The sequence below is a fragment of the Triturus cristatus genome, chromosome 4_1 (genome assembly GCF_964204655.1).
Source record: "Triturus cristatus chromosome 4_1, aTriCri1.1, whole genome shotgun sequence".
Classification (NCBI taxonomy): Eukaryota; Metazoa; Chordata; class Amphibia; order Caudata; family Salamandridae; genus Triturus; species Triturus cristatus.
In genome coordinates, this window is record NC_140585.1 from 1,130,285,379 (window position 1) to 1,130,297,839 (window position 12,461).

Sequence of the window (12,461 nt, forward strand, 5' to 3'; positions counted from 1 at the left end):
CCCTCAGGGGTTCTCAACTATGGAATTATTTAATCTATTTGAAAGCTTGTGAATACCGGAGAGCAACAAGTTCTCCCCTGCTCACCATAATTACAGGACAAATAGTTAAATACGATATCTGTGTCCTAAAGCATTACTCGGCGCATTGAAATAGTTTTACTAGGTTAAAAAAACAACTTTCATGGTAAGCTCCTTTACAATTATCACTAAAGTAATTTGCTGCGTATACAAATAAGGGAAACCGAAATTGTCTTGGAGTTTGCAAGAGTTGGCAGACTCTCTTGTTTGATAACTTTTTTTGATGCAGTCCATGTACAGCTGTGACACCCTAGCTTGCACCTGGCACTGCCTTTTAACCCTGGCCTCAGATGTGGCAAAATCAGAGCCTAGAACTCAGGGGTGGCAGTGAACTGTTTACTGTCTGTCTATTTTTAATTGGACTAATAGTGAATATTATTGCATTATTTATTATTTGTGTAATAAACAAAATGGAGTTCAATGGAATGGAAGCTTTGGTGGCAGCTAAGGTAAGTAAAAACGCTTTTAAATGTATGCTGTGTGCGTGCTTGTGGGTGAGAATGTGTTTATGTGTGAAGGTGGGTGGGTGTATGTGTGAGCAAGTGTGTGTGCGTGTGAGCAAGTGTGTGTGCGTGTGAGCAAGTGTGTGTGCGTGTGAGCAAGTGTGTGTGCGTGTGAGCAAGGGTGTGTGCGTGTGAGCAAGTGTGTGTGCGTGTGAGTAAGTGTGTGTGCATGTGAGAGAGATTCAGTGACAGGCAGTGAGTGAGAATGGGAGAGCTTGAGTGTCAGTAAGTATGAGTGACTCATAATGAGTAAAAATGAGTAACTTCAACTGAGTGAGTACAAATAGGAATCGGTGGGAGTGCTAGAGAGTGAGTGAGAATAAATTAATGTGTGAGTTAGTGAATGTAAGTGCGAGGTGAGTGACAACCTGGTGCTATGCTGGCAAGTAAGTTGGCCCTGGCCTACTAAAGGTCATTTTAGTCTTGTAGAGACACTCATGGTAAAATATCAGTGCTGGCATTCTTGGGGCATTTCTTAGCATACCAGACACCTGTGACAACATACTGGGCACTGTAGGTAATTCTTGACATAATGGACAGCAATAGTAAAATGCAGCTATTAATGGCCTAATAGAGTTATCTCTTTTGCAAATGTACTATTTGACAATACTTTTTTTAAACAAATTCAGAGGTGAAAAGTCCCCTGGTAGTGGCCTAGCTTTCTCACTTCACTTGCTCACTACAATTCAGAGCACGTGTAACGTTCCAGACATTTCTTAGATCAAGTCAGAAGATTAATATAGACAGTATGTAAAATAAATCTTTGTCTGTGTGTGTTATGAGTGAGACAACATCTTTTTTCTAAGAGGCCACCACGTGGTAACAAATGCAGGTACGAATCGAAACCGAGGGCGGCATGCATGTATGCTGCACTGCATGTATTCCAGTTATGACACACTCGCACCGGAAGTTAGATTTAAATAGGTATCAGCATATTTACAATTTTATAAAGACCGTGGTGTAAAACTTGAAAAATCTGATGTGGTTTACATTTTATAATTGTGTCTCTATTTACATTTTACAAATGTTTCAGATATACAATTCAACATGTACCTGGCAGGCATTCTTGGTGCGGCTAAACAGCGTGTGAAGGTAATTAATGTGTCAACAGGTTGAAGATTACAGTTAAGATATGCAGACCAGTGGATGAGCTGGCAACTATGGGAACAGTGTTTGAATACTGGCACATGACTGAAAATTGTGTGATTCTGGGCAAATCACAAACACATATAATGTATAATTGAGTAACTGAAAGATCCTAATCTCCACTTGTACGGGATTTTATGATTTTATATTGTGTCCCGATACCTCTTTTAATGTACAACCCTGTGTTGTTCCACAGGTAGCCTCGAAATAAATAAATATCAACGCATGGACAGAGCGTAGACTTGACAGGAGACAAGGGACCAGTGTGGGAAGAGGCGGCGCCCCTCTCTGCCCCAGGCTTACCCACTGTGCTTCATGTGTGCTGGCTTGTCCATCCTCACCGCCAATTTGATCTTCAAGTCGGAATCCTGACTATTTTTGGGAACGACCATTTTGTGCAGTTCAGGCGACTTCGAGCTGTTCGATGTTGGGGTTAATGTTACCTGCCAGTGATAAAAAAAAAAATCTTATTACAGAAACTAGGAAGACACACTGATTTCCCCGCGTGCCATGCGGCCACTGCGGCATTTTATTGCTTCTGCAATTATCAAAGATTGTCAAATCTAGGACACAGCTGAAACACCGATTGACTCATCGCAGCACAGCAGAAGGCTTTCCAATATGGACTCAATTTCTTTGCTGAAAAATTGGCGTTTGCATATTATTTGCTAACAAGTTCTCCTCCCGTGACACCCTCTGTCGAATTAATGGCTCTGCAGGAGTCAGCCCCGGTGACAGATGAGAAAAGCAAGTAGGCACCTGGGAGGGCTTTCCTCCACCCTGTGCCATGAGTGTGTTTGGCGGCAAACAAATTACCGCACAACGGACACCCCTAGACACTGCAAACCATCCCATTAATTACACGTGGCTGGACGAAGATGCTATATTTCTTTTCTTATTCGATTTGCTATTCATATATTTTAAAGGAAAAGTACTCCTTTCTGCACAGGGGTACCACTAAAAGAAGAGCGGGAGGATTGTGCCGAGAGCCTGGCCTGGTTCAGAGCAAGCCAGGTTCAGGAAGCAGGAGCTGCTGCTCCAACTTTCTTCCTAATGTATGATGCATGGATTCGAAATGCAAGGGGTTTTATGTTTCAGACTCCAAGCCCCAGGTCCACACAGGAAAGAACAAGCAGGCAATGTTGGCACGAGGCCCTATGCTATCACTTGCACCAGGGCCCAAGAACGAGAGTGACTCCCCAATTATAGCTGCCTTTATTAGGGTACTCGTGTTCCTCGCTTGTTTAACAACCCATGCCACCCTGGCTAAACCACTGATTTGTGTGAGGAACGCCGGGCGGCAGTATGCAGTGGTGCTTTATGGATGATACTAAAGAACTTGGATGTGGTAGTAAAGAAGAAATAAAATGTGCCTCATCGCATTATAAAGGCTGTACAGCAGTGACATCAGCAGAGGAACAATTAATGAGTACAAAAAGCACCCAACAGAAAGTTAAACTATTTCCTCAAATTATAGTGGCGGTATTTATGTGCCAGCATTGCAGCGCTATATTAGAATGGGCATGCTATTCCTTTAAAAGCGTTGGTTTTTCTTTTGTGAGAGTGACTGTAGGGCACTAAAAATGCTCTTTCCAACATAATTTGTTGCTGCTGCACTGTTTTAGGCCTGCGAGCATGTCGTTCAGATGGAACATATAGCCCCCCATTATGAGCCAAGTGTCCCATAAATTCCCAGAAGTGAGGAGCCTCATCTCAGATATAATTTAGTTGTTTACAAGCAGATTTCAACTGCTCTTGGTAGTCGAGATCTCCATGTGAAAAACAGAAGGAAAACAGGCGGGAATCTGTACAGATACACCGACTCCCGTACGATACTCTCCAAAAACGTGTAATCCTCATTGTCAGAAATTGGGTTATTAGTTGAGGGAGTAAGTAGCCACATCAAGTAATTCTCACACTCCTCGTGGGAATAAACGACTAACGTCACTAAATAAACCTCAACTCCACACTCTGCGGGTAGCTGTGGCACAGAATACATTGGCTTTACCTAGAGGCAATGGGTAAAGTATTCATGCCCTACTAAAGGAATAATATAGTTGAAATGCAAAACAATAAATAAAACTCAAAATGTTTTACATTTTTAAGTAGAAGTGACACCAGGAAGCACAGAGTACCAATGATTGCAGTAGAGGAGGCTTTTGGCACAATTTGAAGGTGACCGCAGTGAAGTGGGAGAGAGGAATGCAGATTTAGCTGCCAAGGACCTTAGGCAGGGCAAAGGAAACTTTTCAAAAGTCATCCTTCTAGAATATTTATTACAAATCCAACTTTATCAGTGAATTAGACTGGTAATAAATATTTAAAAAAGTTCACAAATGAAATCTGTCTGTGTTTTGTGGCTGCAGCCTAGAGATAACATTTATTAAACTTAGTGCCAGAGCTGTCCTATGGAAAACCCAACCCTGCTACAGTGAAAGTAGCTTTTAGGACTATTTCACTGAAAGGATACATTTAACATTAAACTTTTAGATGTCCTACTTTTTAAATATCCTACCGTGTGTGCAGGAAGGGCTGTTTAGGGGCTACCTATTAACATTTAAAAGGAAGGTTTAGGCTTGTCAAAAGGATTTATTTTGAGAAGTCAAAACTGCATAACCAGGCTACAATGGTAGATTTGGAGACATGCTTCACATGGCACTGTAGTGCCTGGCACAATGAGTGCTGCAGCTCACTGGTAGCATTTAATCTACAGGGCCTGGGTATACTTGATACCGTGTAATACTTGAGACTTATAAGTAAATTAAGTAAACCAGTCGGGTGTATACCAATTTTCCATGTACAAAGGAGGACCACAAGCACACCACCGGCTAGCATGGATAATGTGCACAGAGTTCAATGGCCAGCACAAATAGGGTTCAGCAGAAATGCAAAACAAATCCGGGATGACCAAGCAGAAAGGGCAAATTTCTAACAACCTTTATAACCCTTGAATTACCAGAACCCTGGTAACAATAATTCTGGGGCAGGGAACGAACAGAGATTTTAACAGGCCATTCGTAATCAAAGGCTAAATGTTTTTTGGTGTTATATAGACTATAAACGTTTGTTGTTTACTCAATTTATTATACCATTTACACAAGTGTCACCACAACGTCAGCGTGGAATTGAAGTGCGTCAGTATGCTCCACATGGTGCCCTTTAGTCTTGAAAGCGAAACTGGAAAGAATTTGAAGGCGCTCCCATAAAATGGACCATGCTTTTGCCAAATTTAAGGCTTGCAGTGGTGGCAATGGTCTCAGTTATCCAAAGTGCAACACCACATTTACGTTGTATGATAAGAGTACCCAACAGTATCTCATTCGTATAAGAAACCATTTGTTTGTGATAAGGGCTAACACCAGAAGGTGGCTACTGTGAGATCTTGCACACATTTTGGAAGAGCCACAGTCAAAATTTGAGCTACGGTTCAAAGACACAGCACCTAACGGCAGACAGAATAATTGATCATTGACAGCATCGGATTTAATGACAGGTTTCAAATTTACCGCAAAATTATGTTGTGGTATGTATAGAAGGAATCTATTTTACTGGTATGGAAAGGTGATTAATGTAACATTTCTTAACCTCTGGTTATTTTCTCCGAGTACAAATAGTCAAGTAACTATGATTTACCCAATAAAACAAGTGTGAGATCCCAAATGTTTTCATAGGCGGGCACTGTAAATGCTCCCCTTTAGTGGTGGCACCGTTGATTGCAACTGCCGGTGACACCCTTTGACAAAACTCTGGGTGCCAACAACATGGCTCCTCTTTATGAAAAATAACAATAATTTGAGATCAGTTTCCATGTTGAGTCTCAATTATTGGGCACTAGTTAGCTTAGTGATTGCTCTATTTCTTCTCTTCCATTTCCTCTCTGTTACCCTAGTCACTGGAAGCTATTTATAGCTATTTATAGCCTCCACACATTCAGTTGAATGAAATTACGTTTTTAAGATATTTCTTGAAGCAGGAGTCATGCTTAGGGGTTGAACCTCCACAAATATCTGTGCGGTAGGAATGAGTCAATGCAAGAAAGTTAGAAGATGGAGCGCTTAGGGTCGATGTTAGAAGATAGAGCGCTTAGGGTCGATGTTAGAAGATGGAGCGCTTAGGGAAGATGCATGGGTTAAGAAGCAGAAATGTGGGTAGAAAGATTAGGCGGGAGAGGAAGGGAAAAGGAGAAAATCACTGTAAAGGAGGAGCTAGGAGAAAAAGATCAAGCTAGGGCAAGAAGATCAAGTTTGGCAGACCGTGGACTCTCAGAAGCCACAGTAACTGCAACAGCTCAAATTTGATCTACCTTATAACTTGCCCGTGTGGGTTAAGATATGTTGGAATGACCACCCGTCGGATAAAAACCCGTATTTTGGAACACAAAAGTACAATACGGTGTGGTCGTTCCTCTACCAAACTTACCAACCACTTTCTAGCGGTCAATCATGCTCCCAATGACCTACATTGGACCGTCCTTGACAAACCTTTCATACCACCCCATCTGACAGATTGCTCTTCTTTTCTATTTAAACGCGAGCAAAGGTGGGTGTACAAGCTTAACATGCATGTTCAAGGACTAAATGACGATATTCCTTGGCTGTCCCTTTGAATTTTGCATCACGAGTTTACTCTTTGGCCCCATCTTTCACACTCTGCATATGGGAATAACCTATAGGGTATACTTCATGAATTATTGCTGCTTTTCGCATTCTGCGGCTGCCTTGATGGGCCACTTAATATTTGCCCCCATGTCTTACATACTAAGACTTCTAGTCGACACTGACTTTATTTATTCTCCCCTGACAGTCTACTGCTGTCTTGCTTTTCCCAGACATCCATAGTTCATGGCATCAGAGCTTTCTTTTTTCCCTTCCACCCGCAATTTTGCTAAGATTTTTCTCGGCGGAGCTAGTGCATTTTTAACTAGGTTCCTCCGTGTTGTATGAACTGTTGCCCCAGCCTTATAGCATGAGTTCACATTCATTCCCTGATGTGAGCTTCTTTTCACGGAGCGCCTCTCCTCATGGAGCTAGTGTCGTATCAACTAGCTCTTCTCCGTGTTGGATTCAATAATGAATCTTGAGCATGAGCTTACTTTGATTCTGCTCATTGGGAACATTATGCTTCATAGAGTGAGTGACACGCATTTTGTTTCCCTAACTCCCCAGTTCAACGTACACACATTGGCAATGAGCGCTTTCATTCATTCTCTTAAATACCCGTGGCGCGCATTCCTACATTTTTTTGACAGCTTGATTTCAACCGTCAGCTGCATACCCGTCTCCGTGGTAACCGGCACACGGGCGGAAGAGCGCCATTGATTGGTTCTCCCCATTCGGTGGTTGTGAATTGGGTCCTCCTATTGGCCCAATTCTGATGACACAATTCTTCTTAACCAAACTCTATCCAGCTCCGCGGGACCTCCGGCTGCAGGCTCATTCCGGCCCGGTCCCCCGACGGAGAGGTAGGCGTTTTGATAACCTCTGATGCTGTGTGCACACCGCCCTTTCTCTTTCCTTTTTAGTTCACACTATGATTCTACAGAGGCGGTAGTTTTATTATCTTTCATAGGTATGTTTGGGCACTCGTTACGGTTTTGTTGTATACGAGGCACAGTTACTTTGAGCTTTTCCGCTCTTTGTTTAAACATACAGACTCACCATACTCAGTCTAACAAGACATGTGGTGGTCTTGTTATGGTTCTATCACAATAAGATCATTTTGGTGAACCCATTTTTTGTATCAACTTGCATATCGTGCATTCATTGACTCTGTCAGTTTCCCTCGCTATTAGATGTTCAGTTCACATGTTTATCACACTCGCTCATGTAATGTAAGTACCCCATTCTTCAGTAGTCTTACATCTTCTTTCAGAGCGGTGTTCCTTCCTGAGCGGTTGCCAGGTGGAGGTCAATTTTCCACCCAGTTTTCACGGGTGAGTGGCCAATGCTTTAAGTTATCACACTCTTATATTTTCATTACTTAGTATTTGTAACCAACTTTTTCTTACATTGATTCTCTTTTGTCTAGGTGATGTTTGAATCATAAAGGTGACGTACACCCGACAAGCAACTTTGGGGTGTTCACGGTATCCTTTGTTGTGTAGTTCTCACACAATTCTTTCCCTTTCGCAGTAGCTATCTAGGTCCTGATGAAAGCCGAGCCTACTTAGGCGCCTTGGCTGAAACATGTCGACCGTTGTCTTTTGCATTGCACCATTGGTTATATTGAACTAGTGGTGCTCACATTTTTAATCTAGCATCGGTACGGTGGTGTCAAGAGATTCCTCCTTGCCGTCCCGTGACTAGTTTTAATACACTCTCACAGCACTATTATTTCATTAGCACTGCACCCCCCACTCACACCCAGCTCTTCATATGTGGATTTAGTCCACCCTTTAGTGCAAAATCAAAACATCCCTGAGCTCCTCCCTCTCATAGAGGGGGTTGTAGCCCCCAGAGAAACTAGGATTTTTCTCTGGGAGGAGAATCCCATATGATGAAGCATGTCACCCAGGGTGAGTGAGGGATTACGTCCTTAAAGGGATTGCCCTTTCACTAGGTGCATTGGGCTTTTGTTTCTCATTCACACACCACCTTTTCATCTTTCTTCTTTCCCCCTTTTTGTAATTTTAGACCTCAGGGTTCTTAGTGTTTATAATACTTTATTTGGGGATTTAATCCTGTGCGGTCTCAAAAATGTTCCCTCTGACCCTCCGGTATCTAACCGTTTTGTAATAGATGTATGAGATATGCCAGAGGGAAGACAGATTATTAAAACCTGAGTAAAGTGTTCGGGCACACAAGTGAACAACGAGGAAAAGAGGATGGATGTTCTGGAAGAGGATACAAGTAGAAGAATGGAGGAAAGTAGATGACATGAACACGGGCCCCCTACGGCACCCATTTGTGGTGAAGAAATACAATTGGGCCTGCTCATTTGCACCTCTCATGATAGCTTCTGCTCTTGATGGAGAAAGACTGGGGGTTTACCTTTCGAAATTGCTAAGAGGGTATTTGGGACACTGCATATGAAACAGAGATTACTTTTTAGGAAAGTATATATCTTGGGTGAACCCACTGGCAAAAGATCTGCTTCATCCACCCACCACACGAAGGAGTGGGCAACAACAATAGTCACTGCCTCTAAGTCACCCCTGTACCCCACTTTATAGCTCTCTTGTGGTGCAGGATTTTCTATTTACTCTCTTTCATCTCTCAGTTTCTATGGATCTTGCCCAGCAGAAGAGATAACCCTTTTTAGCCAAAAGAAAAAAAAAATCCCCATGATCCAAGCATGACTGAGAGGGCCTTGTGTCGGAATTTAACACCCTCTGGATCTCACAAACTAAAATAATACAATCCTATTTTGCGACAAGGTTAAGTCTCTGCAGTTCTTTTCATGTGAGTATCTGCGAACATCTGTAAACACTATCTTCATTCCAGCCCTTCCCTCGCACTAGCCACTCAACATGAGCTCTTTTCCACACACATCCACTACAGACGTTGGAGAAAGAGAAGAGTGCCATTGGCCAACCTTCCAAGGCAATACTACAAGAAGACAATCATCTGTGGCTCTGGATAAACAGTAGCTCTTCTGGATTACAGTTCATATGCAGCACATCCAACATCCATGGAAGAATAACAAAAAATACTTGTCTAAGCCTGCTGGAGGTGGAGGAAGCACAAGCAGTGTGTATGGTATATAAGTGCCATAATAAACTATAACTAAAATGGTACAAAGACCATACTACATGTCCAGAGTACGCAATGACACGCAGAGCCCTTTGCAGAGCGATGCACGTTTTTTCAGAAATGTTGAGTAGGAATGTAAACTCAAACAGAATGGTATACACAAAATATATATGCATTTTCTAATGAAAGTCATGGTCATAGTTAACATTATTTTGCGTTGGTAATATCTTTGTAGAAGGTTGAGAATATCTTTGTAAAAGGTTGAGAAGAACACTCACTTTTCCTAATTCCTTATCTTCCAGTGCCAACACTCCAGTACTCTCTGTGAAAAGCTTCACTTTGACAATAGGCCGAGGGTGAGTTGTGGTGAAATCTCCTTGGGTTCCCCATCTGTAAGATACAAACCAAGACACTTTAGAGAGGGACAACGTCATCAACCAACAGATGTGTAAACAAATCACAAGTTATTTTAGCATGACCGTAATCTAAAAAAGGTAATAAGCATCAGACATATCATGTATTATGATTTTTATACCCGTTCTGTTGCAGCGGTTGTTTCTTCCTTTAACGTTCTCGCGTATGTACTCCATACATAAAGGTGCTTCACTTAGCTCCCAACAGTCAGAGTCATAGTAACTTGAACCTTCGCATTTTGTTTCTCAAAGGCACCCAAACAGTTGAACAAGTGATTGAGTCTCGCTCTCTAGCAATGGGCAACGCCAAATGGGGTTTAATAAGTTGTGTGCTACTTCAACATTTTAGATATTACCCTCATTTTTGTTGTCTTCTAATCATACTGCCTCCACTTTGCCAGACTTGGGAATTATTCCACTGAAATACTTTAATTGTGGACAAAGATGCCATTTGTATACCTTAATAGGTTCACTGCTGGTACCTGAAACCAATGCCCAAACCAGTAATTTGGGTGCAACATTTTTCTATTCATTTTAACGTTAGCCAAGGAGCTCCACTGGCCACAGAACTGTTCTGGGCTCCATTCTTATTTGTTGGCAAATATGTATTTTCTCCTCTGTGCACTTTTTAAGGTGTCATTATATAGGAGAGCCTTATATTCAAACAACTGGAGGTCTCAGCTTGAGACTGAAAATACAGAACATCCTAATAAACCAAATATTCCTTAGTCACCAGTATCATAGTGAATACAACTGAGGGTAGAAGATGGATATACCTTTATGGCTAGAGCGGTCGACCTCGAAGCTGGGGAACAGGGTTCGAGTCTCGGCACCGACGCTCAACATTCTGTGATTCTGGGCAAATCACTTAATTTCCCCGTGCCTAACAAAAACAAGCATTGGCATAGCCAATAGGTCTCGCTTTTGGGACCTTATAAGTAGTTAGTTATGCAGCACAATATCCTTGGTGCAACAACATCAACTGTTGCATGGCTAAACACTTATAAGGTCCCAAAGACGAGACCTATTGGCTATGCCAATGCTTTTTAGATCCATTGCATCTCCACTCAAGCCTATTGTTAGAAGAATTTGCCACCCCACCCCCCCCCCCCCCCTTCCCCCCCGAAATTTGGCTCTAGTTGCGCCTCTGTCCTGTCCGGTCTCTTATCCTCCACTCACTTGGGTAACAAACATCTGTCAATCAGCGCCAGGAAAACCTATGTGTAATCGTGCACTTTACAAATAAATCTTATGTCTGTGCGGCATTGTCGGTCCCTCGCAGCGCTAAGAAAAGGCAAGATGTGGGTAGAAAGTGCTGCAGGACGAAACTTACTGTTGACTCTGTTTTCGCTGGCCTCCACACAAAGGCGTGTGCACAGTCCGTGTGAGCACTCGCACACACCGTTGCACACACTGCATTTAAACAATTGTTTAAAGCGCACCTGTGCTTCTTGGCACTTTAAGACGAGGTAGGCGCAGAAGCAGTCGTGTATAGAACACACACAGCACACATTCCACCCAGCATGCACGGAAACACAGAACCCGCACCCTCACGGCACAGGACCTGACAGACAAAGTGGACACCAAGCCAGGGGTGTAACTTCCATTGGTGCAGAAGGCGCAGTGACACCGGGCCCCAGCCGCCAGAGGGGCCACAGACCCTTGACTATCCCTGTATTTAACAGTTCAAACAGCATCCAAGGGGCCCATAAACATAAGTGTAACTTGCGTATGGAATGTTTCTGACATGTGTTTCAGTTTCAGGCTTCTGTTGTTCTTTATTGGCTAACATGTTGCACAAGAAAGAGTGCTGTGCAACCCCAGCACTAATAGCTACAAACAAGTTGGTCAAACCACCGTTAGCTGGTACCAAATGCACACAGCAACAGGTCACACGGGCCTCTCTCTCTCCATAGGAAGATCGATAACAGCTGTATTACTGATGTATTATTATTAACATTTGATGTGGGCCAGCAAGCATTTTTTATAATTTTATTAAAACTACAAAAATGCTTGCAGGCTCGCCACTTGTTCGCACGTAAATCAAATGTTCACAATGGACTCAGGATGTTGTTGCGCCATTTCCTTCGCCAAAAGTTTATAGCCCGCCTGGCTCCTCACACCTCCTGAGCCCTGGCTTCAGCCCTGTGTGCGGTCTTTTATGGCCTGACAAATGGCCTGCATGCAGCCTCCCTAAACTCACTGGTTTGTGGAAAGCAGGAGGAAACGCCAGCAATAAAATTCAAGCCATATATCAGGACATTATCTAACACAAGCATTTGCAATGCATTAGGTCTCGCATTTACGCAAGTTTGAGCTATTGACATTGCAAATAACAATGCCTATTGGCATTGTCATTTACAATGCCAATAGCTTTAACTTGTGTAACTGCGAGACCTATTGCATTGCAAATGCTTGTTTTATTTGTGTGCGCGAATCTGCAGAAGATGTATCTGCTAAAAGAACTGCTCAGCATCCCCCCCCCCCACAATCCTTCCCGCGACCCCCCTCGTTGTCATTGGCCTCCAGTGAACCTTTGACCAGCGTGCCTTCTAGGGCAGTAAAGCCATATACTTCTGTTTCTAAACCCTGCCATTTGTTCCTGCCCCCCTTGGCAAGGATGTTGAGGG

At 42.9% G+C, this 12,461-nt stretch overlaps 1 protein-coding gene across 7 annotated transcripts in view; it reads right to left on the bottom strand.

The window, feature by feature from the left end:
• CADPS2 (calcium dependent secretion activator 2) overlaps positions 1 to 12,461 on the bottom strand; it is a 1,645,358-nt gene that overhangs the window by 975,931 nt on the left and 656,966 nt on the right. For all 7 annotated transcript variants that reach the window (XM_085654189.1, XM_085654188.1, XM_085654187.1 and 4 more), the window contains exons 7-8: positions 9,697 to 9,808; positions 2,031 to 2,170 (exon numbers count right to left, since the gene is read on the bottom strand). In XM_085654189.1, coding sequence (XP_085510315.1) covers positions 2,031 to 2,170; positions 9,697 to 9,808 — 252 coding nt within the window. The remainder of the gene's footprint in view (positions 1 to 2,030; positions 2,171 to 9,696; positions 9,809 to 12,461) is intronic.